A 13,711-nucleotide genomic window follows, 5' to 3' on the forward strand; every position below is an offset into this window, starting at 1 on the left:
AGACGCATTATTGTGAATGTGAACACACCATCTTTACTGACCACAGAATCTTTTCTGGCTTTTCTTCAGCTCTGCCAAGCAGACAACAGATACCTCCAGGAATAACTGTCCAAGCACGCTGCGTTTTGACTAATGAGACTGAGCCTTTTACACTGTGAGCTTGAATGAATGAAGCAACAACTCTGAGCAGAAGTATCACTCTTTAATACCTCTTAAAGAGCACAAAGTTTAAAGAAAAGGCAGCTTGTTTCAGTATTACTTAAAAAATCCTCACAAAAGGAAGACTTATGGCTCAAGTTTTTTCCCCCTCTTATTCATTTCTAACAATAAAGGCTTGTGTTAATTTATTATTGTCTTTAAAAAAAACAAAAGAAAAAAAAGGGGGGGCTATAAATATTGTTGTTCGACCGGAATACAAGTAACGGCTTCTCAAAGTGACGTTAACATCAGTAATGGTTCAACAGGTCTGGACAAGACAGGTTTAAAGTTACACAGTCATAAGTCAGAGGGTTTATTTGCAGCTGCTGGAGTGTCAAAAACAGTCCTGACTTCTTTCCACCTTGTTCAGGGGTGAGAATTTCAGTGTGTGGATGCAAGAAGTACCACGTTTAAAAAAAGAAAGAAAGAAAGGAAACAAAAATCACATTCAGTGTCCTTCAGTCCAAGCTCTATGTGCTCTATGTGCTGTTGGCCTGCTCTTGCTCAAACAGAGCCATGGCCAGATGCGAGCGTGACCCCAGACCCTCCAGGTTGCTGAGAACACAGCGGTGGTAGATGTCCTCGCTGAAGCGGGGATTGCACGTCCGCCGCACGTATTTCTGAATCAGCGCCGGCTCTACTGCTCTGAACACATGCAGGCCCGAGTAACGGACAAAGATGTCGTACACGTCCATGCTTTCCAGGAGCTCCTCGTTATCCAGGATGTCGGCAGCCATCTTCGTCCGTGCGGTCATGTAGTCGGCGTTGTAAAAGCAGGCCTCGTCGAAGACGTGCCGGTCAAAGTGGCCGTCTCGCAGTGACTCCGAAGCAGCGGAGGAGGAGGCAGCAGAGGGCTGCTGGTCACGGTAGAGGACGGCTGGGTTGTACTCCTGGAAGTGGATGGGGAAGAAGACTTGCCAATTGCTGATGGAATTCATTCTGCAGCGGTTCAGGAAGTCAGCGTTGACCTCTGTCCAAACGCTGGCCAGGAAAAATAGTGTGTCCACCGGGTGCTTCTTGGAGATGATGTCCATTAGCTTGACCTGCGAGGGCACCTCGGTCTTCACACTGATCCAGGGGATCTTCACGTCTCCGTAGCGTTTCTCCACTTCCCCAATCATAGCCTTGACGCCAGCAAACACGTCAGTCTGACTGACTCTCTGCGCATCGAAAGGATCGTAGATGAACAAGAACGTGAGTAAAACATTGTCATGGGTGTCCAGAGTGTTCATCACGTACATGTCCAGGAAGTTCCCAACATAGTCCTGATCCTGGGCGGTGACAGGCAGGATGACCTGCACCCGTGTCGCTTCTGTCACATAAGGCATGGGAATAATCTCAACTGAACTTAGAGGTCGCAGCAGGTTGACTCGTTTGGCAATGACCTGGCTGTGGCCTTTCTGGGTGTAGGCCTCCAGCGCGAGGTCCAGTATATACTCCATACCACGTGTGGGATCAAAGCGACGGTACCCATTAAGCAGACGCCTCTTGCGGAACCGTAGCTGTGGCTGGTAGCGCTCGTTGAGACGCTCGACCGCAATCTCTAGAATTGCATTGACGTCTGCGCGGTTGACACCTCTCAACTCACATTTGGGGGAGCCATCGACGCAGGAGTAAATGTGCTCTTCCGTAAAGTACTCCCAGTTTATGACCTCAAAACGCGTCCTGGGTTTGAAGGGAGGGTTGATTCCTATCGGCCACGTCACTCCAGCCTTGCCCTCTGGTGTCAGGTCACTCAGGTTACTGATCTGCATCTGATGAGTGCACACAAAAATTTGAAATGCATCAGAGGTGTCTAGCAATATGTCACCTACAGCCAAAATGCAGGAGATAAGAGCTTCAAAATTCTCAAAATATAAATGAAACATTCTTCCTTTATTAGCAGAGCATACAGGAAAAGAATTCACAGCAACCCAACTATCACTAAAGATAATCAACATAACTGACAGGTGACACAGATCATGTAAATGTTAATTAAAAGTGTGCTTCATGACATAACCTGATATGTTTAACATCCTCAGTGACAGGCTGTTAAACCCACAGGGGAACGCTGTATTGTTGTGATAAAACCTGCTTCCTATAAAGTTGTTGTCTTGCGTGAGGAATGTAGGGAGTTAGACTGGATCATTTCTCCAGCAAAAGAGAAAACACGAGTTGACAAGATGAGCAACTAACATCTATTTATGTCCTTTGAAAATGCAGCCCCTTTCCCCCGTGGTTCTTTTATATGACCTGCAGAAAAGAAGATGGTAAGAACATGTTGGGCAAAGTATCTAAGATGGGCAGACACTTGTCATCAACATCCATCATGAAATTATTAAATAGCCTTGTCTAAGCCAAGTCTTTTTACGGCCCTTCCCTCACAGTTTTTTCCATCACAGTCGAGCGAAGTTGATTTGGAAAAGGATGTCACAGGTCATTTTTTTGATTATCCATCTGATTAAGGAAGAGAAACAGGGAGGAAATGCCAAATTACACATTAACCGAACTGAAAACAGTTTATGGAGTGATGAATCCAAATTTGACATTTTTGGTTTAAATCATTGTCAATATATACAGACTGCATTTCAGCCAGTGGTGTTGGAGATCTTGTCAAATCATGAACACAAAAAAGTACCATCAGATTTTGATCCACCATACAGTATCATGTGGAAAATATCTAATTGGCAGCAGTTTGGGTTTTTCAGCATGACCATGATTCCAACCACACTGTAATTGAATTAAAAGCATTAAAAGCCATTAGAATTGTACAAACTCTGTTTTTGCCTTATACTATATTTCCATGTATGTTTGCATGCTGCAGTATTTCCCACTTTTGTAGTAAACTGTAAGTAAATGAATGGTGGCTTAAAACGTTTGCACAGTACTGTACTGTATCAAGTGTTCCTTGCGCTTTAACCAGTATACACAAAAATTAGCTATAACAATAAGTTATGTCTAATAAAGTCATGACTTATTTTATAGCTCTGTGGTGCGGTAAGCTATATTTAACCTTAAGTCAAAACAACTCTAATGAACTGTCATTAGCAGCTACTTTAGTTACATAAGGTTTCTCAGGCAGATCATACTCGGCACAACACCACATCCCTTCTCTTGGTTTTCTGGCATATAAATATTGTTTCAGTCAGGAATTACTGACTCAGGTCCTGAAGAGGGTGTGGTGAAATAAGAACAAACTGTATACTAAATTTTGACTAAGAAGTGATGAGTCAGGCAGAAAAAAATGTTTATAGGAGCGAAAAACAAAACCTGTATTACAAACCTGCAGCTGCTGGATCTGCAGGTAAGTCCATTCTAGCTCAATGTGGCTGAAGCGTTTGTGCAGTCGATACATGAGATTTGGGTCAGACACAGGATGCACTGTGAAGGCATTTTTAAACTCTGGGCTATCTTCACGCTCTGGGTCTGCATTTTTCCCAAGCTCAAAATAACGGTAGGTCATCTCCTGCGAAAAACATGCACATATAAATATTAATATAGCGGACAATCCTCCTACTGATTAAGCTACTTATTTCAAAGTCTGTGTTTTTACCTGGTGCACTTCCACACAACTCATACCCAGGTAGTCGATAATACAGCGGCCCAGCCACTCATCAGGCCTCACGCTGAGGATGTCATTGCGGCAGGTGTCGAGATGGGGCTGCAGACGGGCCAGCAGACTGCGGGACAGCAGGTAGCCATAGCCTCCGTGGCAGTAACGTGCCTTCTCCTCACCACCGATGAACTCCTCTGCCCTGCCCATATACAGGTCCTGACCTGCGCTGAGGTGGCCCACCAGCTCCGACAGCCGATCCGCCTGCATGTACGTGTCATCCTGGGCTAATAGGAACCAGTCGTATTCCGAGCCGTAGTGCTGGTGGAGGTGGCGTACCGTCTCATACATCAGCCACACCGGGCGATCGTCGCCATGGGCAACCACAGTCATCCCGTGAGGCACCTTGGGGCTGCGCAGGCCTGTGAAGAAGAAGGTCCGGTGGAAGTGGTGGGCAACTGTGCGGTTCACCGCTACGGCCAGCGTGTTGAGGGTGGCCCGAGAAGTGAGCACGCCCACCAGGAGTCGCTCTCTGATGCCCAGTTCAGTGTGGATGTATCGTGTTCTGAAGAAAGAGGGCAAAGAGGGAGCAATTACAGCAAACAGCAAGAACACCGATGCATAAAAAGTATCTTCTCATGAGCGTGAACTTGTTTCCATCACAAGATACTAATGTGATGCAGATACTAAGTGGCTGTGAAATAAAAGATAATTGGATAGAAATGTTTGTGTAGGTGGTGTCTTTTTGGATTTAAAGAAGGAATTTGATACCAAGTTATTTTATCTGAATTGGCACTATATATATATATATATAATTTTTCTGCAGAAAATGTTAATCTATGCTATGGATGTTATCAAATCTCCTTTTTTTTGCGTGTTCTACAGGAGTCCCACACTTCTCCGTACCAAGTCCCCTTTTATTATCACTTTATAGCAATAATCTACCTATTGTATCCCAAAATGTTAATATCCAAATGTATGCAGATGATCCCTGGAAAGCATCCTTGACTCCTTCACTTCTAGGAATGGCTTGGTAAATCATACATTTTATTAAGTAGTAAAAATGAGCATGCATGATGTTTTCAAAAGAACCAGTAAATGAGCTGAAATAACACTATATAAAATATATATTTTTGCAATGATGTCAGTGGTATTTTTAAGCCTTTTATGGGCAGTATTTTCTGTGGGGGCATTTACACACAACTATATCTAGAGAACTACTTAAGCTATGTCAGTTAAGTTTTGAGGTCCTGCTACTTTAAGGAGTTTCAAAAGAGTAGCTAAAGTTCCACATAAAATTCTAAAAGTTTGAATTTGCTTGAAATTCATCATCTCTGTAAAAAGAACAAATTCAATGATAGTAGGATTAAATTTGTACACAAAATCCCATCGATGAGGTGTTCTATTATATCTCCCCCCTCCAAAATTGGCAACCCTGCTAAATAATGACAATAATAATTACAGTGCTTCACAACAGAAAAAAGGAAAAAAGCAAATGAAACATCAAATTGAACGTAAATATCAATAATTAAAGAGGATTGATAGAAATAAAAAGTGTAAGCACAGGAGAGGCCTGCTTTTAAAAATATGTCTGTAAGAAGCATTTGTAAGACCACAGTGAGCTGGCCAATCAGATCTCATCTGGGAGATTATTCCAAGGAATGGTTGTACTGACAGAGAAAACCTGATCATCCTTATGGGATGACTATCAGAGCCAGTAGAAATAAATAAAAAAGATAAGAAATAAAATTGAAAAAAGAAAATGGATGCAATCTTTTGCATCAGTGAGTTTTCTGAAGGAATTTGTGGCATAATCTGTAATCTACAGGTCACTTATTCTCTGTACCCCCCTCAGTGCAATGAGAGCATTGCAGGGGGGAATTAAATGTAAGAATGTAAAATGGGGAATTAACTAAATGCAAATCCACACTGTGTGGAAAAAGTCTCCAGCTTCTTTCAATTAAAAGTCGAGCAATGCTTCCTGTGATCCTTCTTTAAGCACCTGGAAACAGGGACCATACCTCCCGCACTTACCTGAGGACCTTCTTGTGCGGCTTGTTTGGGTCCTTGTGATAGGGCACTATGCGTGGCTGAAAGTCTGCGTCTCCAGCTCCATCTCTTGAATCTCTGTGGCCCTCTCCCCCACCCAAAAACCGCCTGCCATTGCCCAGCTCATCTCCACAGGAGTCCTCCGTGTCTCCTTGGGTCCAGGACACCATCAAAAGGCTCAGACTGCATCCAAGAGACAGCCCCAGGATAAGGGGTAAAGCAGGCCTGAACAGGGCCAAAAATGAGGAGAGACGCATCCCTGGCAGTTATGAGCTACACTTATTGTGGCTGTGCTGGGAAAATTTTTTAAAAAAAATCCCAACAACAAAAAACTAGAGCACTGATAGTGCCAACACTCCTGCCATATGTTAACACGTCTTTGATAAATCTGAACCGAAATGAGTAAAGAAAATGACAGAAAACTGGCTTAAAATTAAAGTCTGTTCCCAGTCCCTTTCAGCGAGGTAGTGAAGTTTCTACTCAGCCTATAACGAATGATTAAATCTAAACGTTACATGTTACAGCACTTTTTAAATGTTTTTTTGTTTGACAAATGCAAGAAATGTCGTTTTTAATCCAACGTCACAACGGAAGATGACCAAACTGTAAAGCTACCGGAATGAAGCACTTTGTTCATCTGAAAGATGAAATGCATACAGATATTTTCGCATGATTAACAGTCATTGCGAGTCAAAATTTTAAGATAACAAAAAGGGAAGAAAAACTCAGAAATGTCGTTGTCATAAAAATTGTGTAACGTTACTCTGGTGGTTTTTTAACCGTTACCTTAATTAGCTTAACTAGTTTGGGATGGCGTTAGCTAGAAGCCAAAGTCAGCTAACTAATGCAGCTAGACGATGAACTAGTAAAGTTAACCGTTTATCTGGTTACCAGTAATAAAAGACAACCCGAAGCGAGAATACTCGGAAGTATGAACTCCACAGTATCGTTTTCCACCAGAGGAAAGCATTAGGGAGCCGAGCTAGCGAGCTAGCGTCGAGTCCGTTGTTTCCGTACACAAACGACGATCCATCTCCACGAATGCTGACTCGAAGGAGATCCCATGTAACACAGCTCATACCGGGGGGGAAAGCTACGAAGCACAGCCGTGCACATTGTCGCCCATCTCCGTCAGTTTCCTGACTTCCTCAAAAAATCCGAGTGCCACACAGACAGCGCTGAAACAGCGTCCCTCTTCAACCTCATCACCGACCGCCGAGTGCTGCCGCAGCATCACCCCCCGACTGAGCAGCTACCGGCAGATCTCTTCTTAGTGAAAGCAGTACTTAAAAATAAATTCCTCCTAGAAAATCACATTGAACGCACGAATGTGTTAGATACGTATCAACACAACATCTTAGTGATAAGAGGGCAAAAGAAGCCTTACTAGGATGGCAAAACCTCATAAATACAATATCTACCCATTAGTCAGTGCCAGTTTTCAACTCATAAGCCGTCTCTTTAGTTCTACCTAAAAAATATATAAATTTGGCTTATTTAGTAGTTAATTTAAGGTTCAGTTGATGGGTAAAGGGACATTTTTACTGCAGTCCCACGAGAAGAGGAGGGAACTTACATCTTCACCGCCCTCCTTGACCATATATGGTCCGTCTGGCGGCTTGGCGAGCGGCTACATCCACCCGGCGAAAGTGGACACGAGACTGTCGGTGTGTTCAGGAGAACAGTGGTTCATTATTTAGGTAAGAGAGGGAATAACACTGTATGAGAGCTGCCACGGTTGTATGACATGTAAGCTGTTTTATTTTAAGATAAACACAGATGTGGGGGTGAGCTCTAGTTAGCCGATTTGAGAGTTTTTCGAAGCTACTTGGGGCCCTGCGTCAAGTTAGCTTTAGCTGCTCAGGCCTGGCTACCGTTGTTAGCTTAGCTAAGGGGCTAACGCGCTAAATAGCCGGCTTATAAAAACTATTACGATTTACTTTTTATGTTTGACACTCTGGGCTCCTTAGACCATGATATTTATTATGGTTGGTTAACTGTGAAATGACAAAGTGTGACGTGTAGGCTGCTAACAGCTATGCTATCATGCGTTATACCGCAAAAAGCCCAACGTGCGGGCAGGTGGGACTGAAAGGAAACAAAATGCGGGTTTGGGGAGGGAGCATTATCCCCGCTATTACTGTCATTTAGTTGTCCTTAGACATTTTAGGCCTTTATACTCAAAGTTAGCCTACTTTTTAATGTAATCTGTAAAATGGTGTTATACGGTGAGTTCAATTACCGGCACATTTTTAACATTATGGTAAACAGGCAAGTGTACCGAGGTTGGTCCTGGCGCCTCATTATGTAAGCGATTAGTCATTTTTACCCTTATTTATATTCTGACATTTAACTGGTAGACTAAGACCAATTGGAAAATTGAGAAACCGTTAAACAACCTATGATCACGATTCTCCTGACACACTGCGATTCTATTTTGGTCTTAGTTTCTTCTTCATCCATATCATTTCTGTGTTTTTCTTTTCCTATAATGTAGCACTGCACAACCATGCCGTCTGACCTGGCTAAGAAGAAAGCAGCAAAGAAGAAGGAGGCTGCCAAAGCTCGCCAGCGCACCAAGAAAACTGAAGAAGTAAATGAGGAGAGTGAACAACAAGAGGCCCAGCTTAATGGAGCAGAGAGCAATGGTGAGAAGATGACTGAGGAAAAGCACTGATTGCTCACTGGATTTGTCAGCCTGTGGTAAATTTTCTAACTGAAGCTCTCTTGTTTTCTTTAAATATATTTGATAGGTGTTGAAAATTTGACAAAGGAGCTGGATGAGTTTGAGCTGCGGAAAACGGAGGCCCGGGCAGTGACGGGTGTTCTTGCCTCCCACCCTAACAGCACTGATGTCCATATAAGCAGCCTGTCGCTCACCTTCCATGGTCAAGAGCTGCTTGCAGACACCAGCCTGGAGCTGAACTCAGGCAGACGCTATGGCCTCATTGGTCTTAATGGCACAGGTAACTAATTTATCCTGGAGCAGTATGTTTCTATTAAGACTTTAAACACACAGACATTAGAAACCAAAAGGAAACCCCCCCCCCCCAGCTGTTTCAAAACCTAGTATTTCATTTGGCCATCTGGCCCTTTAGGCCAAAGGGAAAAACCTGAATAACTGATGATATTAAAGGGTTCATATTACAGGAATTATATAAAGTTGACATTAGGCTTCAACCAATGACAGGGAAATGACAACATGAAATGGTTGGAACCCAAATTAAACCTTCCTGAGTTTTAAGGATTTGAAGCAAGTACCAATGAGAGAAAGATGCTGGTGACTGACACCTCAGATGGAAGGGTGTAAAAGCATTAGAAAGTTGAAGCAGAAATCTTGGCAGCTTTATGGCCCACCTGAGGCCCATGGGAGTGGCCAGTAGGGAATCTCTTATCAACACTGGTTCTGCTACACTTCCTTGTGTAGCTTGCATTTGTCAAATGTTCTTATATCACATCCCACAAAACATTTTTCTCTCTATTATTTATTTATTTATTTATTTATTTTCCCGTTTTCTGCCAGGAAAATCCATGCTGTTGTCAGCCATCGGACATCGTGAGATTCCCATTCCAGAGCACATAGATATTTACCACTTGACCCGAGAGATGGCCCCCAGCGAAAAGACTGCTCTGCAGTGTGTCATGGAGGTGGATGAACAGAGGATCATGTTGGAGAAGGAGGCAGAAAGACTTGCCCATGAAGACTGTGAGTGTTCAAATAAACTGCAGGAAGTTGAAAAATCTCTCTAATTATGCTTTAGCTATATTATAAATGCCTTTTTTTTGTAAACAGCTGAGTGTGAGAAGCTGATGGAGCTGTATGAGCGTCTGGAGGAGCTGGATGCAGACAAGGCGGAGATGCGAGCCTCTCGGATCCTCCACGGTTTGGGTTTCAGCACTGCGATGCAGCAGAAGAAACTGAAGGACTTCAGTGGAGGGTGGAGGATGCGTGTTGCTCTGGCCAGGTAGACACAGCTCGTATAGTACTGTACCACTGAGTTACGGTCATCCTCGTCTCTCCAGCTTTCGACTGATCCTGTGTCCCTTGTCCAAATGACAGAAAAACGCACACGATAAAAGCAAACTGTAGCATTGTGTCCTGACTTCCCACTTTAGTTTCCTGTATGGTAGATACAGGAAACTAAAGTGGGCATAAGTTATAATTTCCTCTGTGTAGTCACGATAACCAATACAGGGAGGGGGATGAGGTGATAATGTATCCATTAAGGTAGCAGTATGAACCCTTTGTGATGTGTAACGTGTTGCCCTAATACAAGAAACGCAACAGTGGTCTCAGTAGATCTGGTGTGAGTGACACAGACTGGGGACTATCATGTTTCTAGCATCTCCGGTTTGACAATGGAATCATTTGGATGACTAATAGGGTATTGGCATGATAGCCAGAGTGGTATTAAGTCCTAACATTTCAGTCTGTTTTGTGTAAAATATCTCTCCTGTCTCTCGATCTTCATTGTGCCCTGCCTATACAATATTGTGTTATAATGTGGAGAGGAGATAAACTAGTGTGAAATTGATATTCAAATTCACTATAATATTGAACCAAAACAAACAATCCTATTGTTTTGCTCATTTCATAATAAAGGTGCTTCAAGAACACATTTCATATTACTTGTGTGTGCACTCAGACACAGTTGCTGGAGTTGGATATATGTCCTGGTGTAAATCTCAAAGTACAGAAAGACCAATTAAAGATCTTTGATCCTGAAGATCTTCATCCATCGCACACAAAGCACAGGGATTTTTGTAATTTTAAAATGTGAAAGCACAAGCATTCAAGACTAGTTCTGAGCTTTAGATTTGAGGAGTTAATCTAAACAAACTATCAGTATTGCTTTAAATTCAGCTGTTTGACATCTTTGTAGGGCTTTGTTCATCAAGCCCTTCATGCTGCTGCTGGATGAGCCCACTAACCACTTGGACCTGGATGCTTGCGTGTGGTTGGAGGAGGAGCTTAAGTCGTAAGTTTTCCCTCTGCTTCCTTCATTTAAGTCGGATATGGATTAAGACTCATTTTTGATCAACTTGATGGTTTTTGTCAGGTTTAAGCGAATCCTCGTGCTCATCTCACACTCTCAAGACTTCCTGAACGGTGTGTGTACCAATATCATCCACCTGCATCAGAAGAAACTGAAGTACTACACGGTAAGGGCATGCAGCTGAAGTGACTGCCAGAAAAGAAAACACCCTGAGCATGCTTTGTAGGCTTCCAAGTATCATGAATAGATTGCTATACATGTAATCACATAATGCTGAATAAGGAAACCAGAGGCAGGCTATTACTAAATATATGTGTGCCACCCTGTTGGATGACAGTGCAAATCTATTTTCATTATAAGGGTAACTATGACCAGTATGTGAAGACCAGACAGGAACTGGAAGAGAACCAGATGAAGCGCTTTAACTGGGAACAGGACCAGATAGCACACATGAAGGTAAAAAAGGGACATCATGTGGCCACGTGTCACTGCCTGATTGGTACAGAGACTTAGGCATCCTTTTATGAAGCAGTTACTGTTGCTATAGCCACACAGTAACATTTGCACTCAATTATCTTTTTTGTATCCCAATTTTCTAGAACTACATAGCCAGGTTTGGTCACGGCTCTGCAAAACTGGCACGACAAGCACAGAGCAAAGAGAAGACTCTGCAGAAGATGGTTGCATCAGGCTTGACTGAAAGAGTCGTGAATGACAAGGTACAGTAACTGTGGCCTATTAAATTTCATCTTTTTTTTTTTTTCTCTTTTTAACTTAATAGTATCAGTTCACAACAATGGTTGTCACAAGCCAGTTTAAACTGTAAAGAGCCTGAAATATCGGGGAGAGAACCCAGTCAATCAGATTATTCTTGGAGCTCCAATTGGTGACAGTGGGAAGGAAGAAGTTCCCTTTAACAGGAAGAGGGTTTCCTGAATCTAATATGAGAGCTGATTTGACAAGAGGGAATGTTTTGCCTCCTATTCTACAACCTTTGAAACTGTTGCTCAGCTTGCAGCCAGGCAGTTGTTTTTCCAACTTCTGGATCAGTAATGTATGTGTTTTTTAGGGACTGTGGTTAGTGGTGAAACCTACCACCTTAGCAGTAACCCTTCCTGTTTCCCACAGACTCTGTCATTTTATTTTCCTCCCTGTGGGAAGATTCCTCCTCCTGTTATCATGGTTCAGAATGTGAGCTTCAAGTACAGTGAGAATACAGTGAGTATAATGCATTTATATTTTCCCCTCCTTTTAAAATATGGATTTATTTGGCACACTTAGTGATTTTTGTTTCCTTTAGCCGTACATATATAAAGACCTGGAGTTTGGTATTGACTTGGACACGCGAGTGGCTCTGGTGGGACCCAATGGAGCTGGGAAATCTACACTTCTGAAGCTGCTTATGGGAGAGGTAAGGCATCTTTATCATCAGCTTAGATCTACTCCCAGTTGATTTCAGAGTGATGAGGTTTATTCTCTTGTCTCTGTAGCTCCTACCTACTGATGGTATGATCCGCAAACATTCTCATGTCAAGATTGGCAGATATCACCAGGTAAAACAAATCTTTTGAACATACTGCACAGGCTCCATCTGATTCATGGCGTTAGACACTGGCGGTGGCTGGTACAGTTAAAGATAAACGTGTGGGTTTTTAAAATTTTCTCTATAGCACCTGACTGAGCAGCTTGAGCTGGACTTGTCTCCTTTGGAGTACATGATGAAGTGTTTCCCTGAGATCAAAGAAAAGGAGGAGATGCGGAAGATCATCGGTCGCTATGGTCTAACTGGGAAACAGCAGGTAGGAAGGGGATACTTTCCCAGAACTACTATTAATTTTGTCTCCTCTCTACCATTCTAACATTTGAAACATCTTCCAGGTCAGTCCGATCAGAAATTTGTCAGATGGTCAGAAGTGCAGAGTGTGTTTTGCTTGGCTGGCCTGGCAGAACCCTCATATGCTGTTCCTTGACGAGCCTACTAATCACCTGGATATCGAGACTATTGATGCATTGGCAGAAGCGATCAACGAGTTCGAGGGTGGTATGATGCTAGTCAGCCACGACTTCAGGCTAATTCAGCAGGTATGGACTGATCACTTAAAGCAATCAATTAGACCTTGATTAGAAGTGTCGCTGTACTAATGGTCTCCCTTCCTGCAGGTGGCTCAAGAGATCTGGGTCTGTGAGAAGCAGACCATCACAAAGTGGAACAGAGACATCCTGGCATACAAAGAGCATCTGAAATCAAAGATCGAAAAACAGCAGGCACATGACATCTAGAGGAGCTTCATGCTGAGCCACTCCTTTATCTCATCAGATTTGACCTGCGAACTCCTGAAGGGATGAGCAGGAAACGTCCAAGCCAGAACTAAAACGGTCTCTTGTACATGTTGTACTGTATTTCCATCGGTTTGACAGTGCTGCACCGTGCTGAACATGACCCAAACCCCCTCCGCTGTTCTCTGATTGGCTGATTCACCCGAAGCATCTCGGTGCATTTTGGAATGCATTCCATTGTGCTGTCTTCATAGGAAAGTTTTATTTTTCCACGTTCTGTTTATCCCAACATGTATGCAGCAGCTTTTAGGTCATATTTTATATTTAAAAAATTGACTTCTTTCTCCCCCCATGTAAAATTACAGTTCTGCCTTATTTAACAATGTAATGCAATAAGTTTGTCTGAATAAACGGAACATTAAAAAACAGCAACTTCCTTTGAGAAGACTTTATTGTTAATTGTAACGAATACAGTGTTTGTATCCAAAAAAACCAAAAGCTTTTAAGGAAAATAAACTATTTTACATATGTGTAAACAGGGGGGAAAAAAGCTTGGAAGGGATTAAAGAAGTTGCTTTGGGTCCTGAGTGAGCCCCATGGCTGCATAGATATGTTATATTACAGCCATTACACTGCACTGAATGAGGCTCACTGATGT

General features: G+C 42.8%; 2 protein-coding genes across 5 annotated transcripts; one reads left to right on the plus strand and one right to left on the minus strand.

The window, feature by feature from the left end:
- Positions 1–187: 187 nt before the first annotated feature.
- chpf2 (chondroitin polymerizing factor 2) lies at positions 188–7,473 on the minus strand. 2 transcript variants are annotated; one of them, XM_086306552.1, is made up of 5 exons: positions 7,356–7,473; positions 5,765–6,004; positions 3,731–4,295; positions 3,461–3,643; positions 188–1,952 (listed from the first exon to the last, which is right to left on the minus strand). In XM_086306552.1, coding segments are annotated over exons 1-5 (2,265 nt in total). In that variant the 5' UTR covers positions 7,358–7,473; the 3' UTR covers positions 188–677. The 2 variants fall into 2 exon arrangements, with proteins under 2 accessions (XP_086162678.1, XP_086162677.1); XM_086306551.1 differs by lacking the exon at positions 7,356–7,473 and having other exon boundaries at positions 5,765–7,327.
- abcf2b (ATP-binding cassette, sub-family F (GCN20), member 2b) lies at positions 7,239–13,485 on the plus strand. 3 transcript variants are annotated; one of them, XM_086306554.1, is made up of 15 exons: positions 7,239–7,528; positions 8,277–8,427; positions 8,533–8,745; positions 9,303–9,485; positions 9,573–9,744; positions 10,663–10,758; positions 10,840–10,942; positions 11,137–11,232; positions 11,376–11,495; positions 11,905–11,994; positions 12,077–12,187; positions 12,267–12,329; positions 12,447–12,575; positions 12,655–12,858; positions 12,937–13,485. In XM_086306554.1, exons 2-15 carry the CDS (start codon positions 8,289–8,291, stop codon positions 13,054–13,056), a joined length of 1,839 nt encoding a protein of 612 aa, XP_086162680.1. In that variant the 5' UTR covers positions 7,239–7,528; positions 8,277–8,288; the 3' UTR covers positions 13,057–13,485. The 3 variants fall into 3 exon arrangements, with proteins under 3 accessions (XP_086162680.1, XP_086162679.1, XP_086162681.1); XM_086306553.1 differs by having other exon boundaries at positions 7,242–7,479; XM_086306555.1 differs by lacking the exon at positions 7,239–7,528 and adding an exon at positions 7,879–8,007.
- Positions 13,486–13,711: the final 226 nt, after the last annotated feature.

The sequence above is a fragment of the Aulonocara sp. 'chitande type north' Nkhata Bay genome, linkage group LG9 (assembly GCF_057382095.1).
Source record: "Aulonocara sp. 'chitande type north' Nkhata Bay isolate Kocher_YH1m ecotype deep benthic linkage group LG9, A_spYH_male_GT1.1, whole genome shotgun sequence".
NCBI classification, from domain to species: domain Eukaryota; kingdom Metazoa; phylum Chordata; class Actinopteri; order Cichliformes; family Cichlidae; genus Aulonocara; species Aulonocara sp. 'chitande type north' Nkhata Bay.

Excerpts from the sequence above, each read along its gene's own strand:
- chpf2 (XM_086306551.1), bottom strand. The coding sequence starts at position 6,036 with ATGCGTCTCTCCTCATTTTTGGCCCTGTTCAGGCCTGCTTTACCCCTT. Across the intron at positions 4,296-5,764 it reads CCGCACAAGAAGGTCCTCAG|AACACGATACATCCACACTG; the intron begins GTAAGTGCGGGA and ends CTCTTTCTTCAG. Across the intron at positions 3,644-3,730 it reads GTTGTGTGGAAGTGCACCAG|GAGATGACCTACCGTTATTT; the intron begins GTAAAAACACAG and ends TGTTTTTCGCAG.
- abcf2b (XM_086306554.1), top strand. The coding sequence starts at position 8,289 with ATGCCGTCTGACCTGGCTAAGAAGAAAGCAGCAAAGAAGAAGGAGGCT. Across the intron at positions 8,428-8,532 it reads TAATGGAGCAGAGAGCAATG|GTGTTGAAAATTTGACAAAG; the intron begins GTGAGAAGATGA and ends TATATTTGATAG. Across the intron at positions 10,759-10,839 it reads TTGGAGGAGGAGCTTAAGTC|GTTTAAGCGAATCCTCGTGC; the intron begins GTAAGTTTTCCC and ends GGTTTTTGTCAG.